Genomic DNA, 1,343 nt, shown 5'->3' with positions numbered 1-1,343 from the left:
CATATCATATCATATCATATCATATCATATCATATCATATCATATCATACCATACCATACCATATTATATTATATTTTATATAATATTACATCATTATCGTTATTGTAATCATCATTAGCATTATTTATGATTTATTATTGCGACAGGCTCAGGAGATGACGTCAGGGGTCGCTATACCGGGTCGCTTCTCCGTCGCCACACTGACCGTCCACGTGACAGCGGTCAACAGCCACGACCCTGTGCTCGAACTGACAGGGAGGGTCGGATTCGTGGAGGAGAACGCGCCTGTGGGCACCGTGGTGCGCACCGACAGGGATGAGTCGGCGCCGGGCATGCGCATCACCGCATACGACCCAGATCTCGTAAGAGAATACACTAGAAATAATATAGATAACATATAACGCACCCCACATTATGGTAGGTATGTGCCACTGCGAAGTGAAAAATGGGGGGGGGGGGCTCTGGAACTAACTCAGACCTGATAATGGGGGTCTCTGGAACTAATGTTTGTTGAATGTGGTATGCTCTGGAACTGGCTATGAGGAGGAGGAAGAGGAGAAGGAGGAGGGGGAAGAGGAGAGGAAGTAGAGAATGAGGGGAACGAGTGATGGAAGAATAGGAAGAAAGAGGAAGAATGAAGGATGTTCGTCAGATATATTTTTATTCATCACACACATGTGTAAGTTACGTGTATGTCTATGTATATATGTCTACGTGTATGTGTTATGGAGCAATAAATACACTAATGACCTTCGTAAGTCACTTTTGCCTTACATACACAGATTTGCAAGGTTTACAATATTTTAATAATTTTTTACAAATATTAAATAATTACAATATTTTAATACAATATACTAATATTTTAGATACTTTAGTCAAAACATCAGCTTTAACTATAATCGTCTTTAAAATTTACAAATTGACCTTTTAAAATGATCAGAATTGGTTGCTTTCAACATAGCCTGAAAATGCAGGAAATGCCATTTCCAGGCTCTAAATTTTAAAATTTTCCCCAGACCCCCGTATCGGCTTCGCGATCGCGGCGTTAGCCATGCGGGCCTGCGGCACACATCATAACCGCCACTTATGCTATTATCACTGGGTGATTCTACATTTTTTTGCAGTATCACATTTGGGAGGCCACCACGGCCCTGATAGTATATCTATATTATTTCTATGGAGAATACACTAGACCAGAGTCGTGCACGTATATTATACTATGATATACGTGCTCTGACTTGACACATCTGATGTGTTTATGCTTGCTAGCCCTGATCCCCTCCGTTTGGTAGTGTACGTCCTTTAGTTTACTGTTAAGTGTATAGAGCCGGGGCTGAGGTAG

The 1,343-nt window shown here is 41.4% G+C and overlaps 1 protein-coding gene across 1 annotated transcript in view; it reads left to right on the top strand.

The window, feature by feature from the left end:
* LOC106817660 (protocadherin-like wing polarity protein stan) overlaps positions 1-1,276 on the top strand; it is a 4,373-nt gene extending 3,097 nt beyond the window's left edge. Inside the window, exons 5-6 of the mRNA XM_014822347.1 lie at positions 148-363; positions 1,271-1,276. Coding sequence (XP_014677833.1) covers positions 148-363; positions 1,271-1,276 — 222 coding nt within the window. The remainder of the gene's footprint in view (positions 1-147; positions 364-1,270) is intronic.
* Positions 1,277-1,343: the final 67 nt, after the last annotated feature.

The sequence above is a fragment of the Priapulus caudatus genome, unplaced genomic scaffold (genome assembly GCF_000485595.1).
Source record: "Priapulus caudatus unplaced genomic scaffold, Priapulus_caudatus-5.0.1 Scaffold1817, whole genome shotgun sequence".
NCBI classification, from domain to species: domain Eukaryota; kingdom Metazoa; phylum Priapulida; class Priapulimorpha; order Priapulimorphida; family Priapulidae; genus Priapulus; species Priapulus caudatus.
This window is presented reverse-complemented; position numbering and strand designations above follow the sequence as displayed.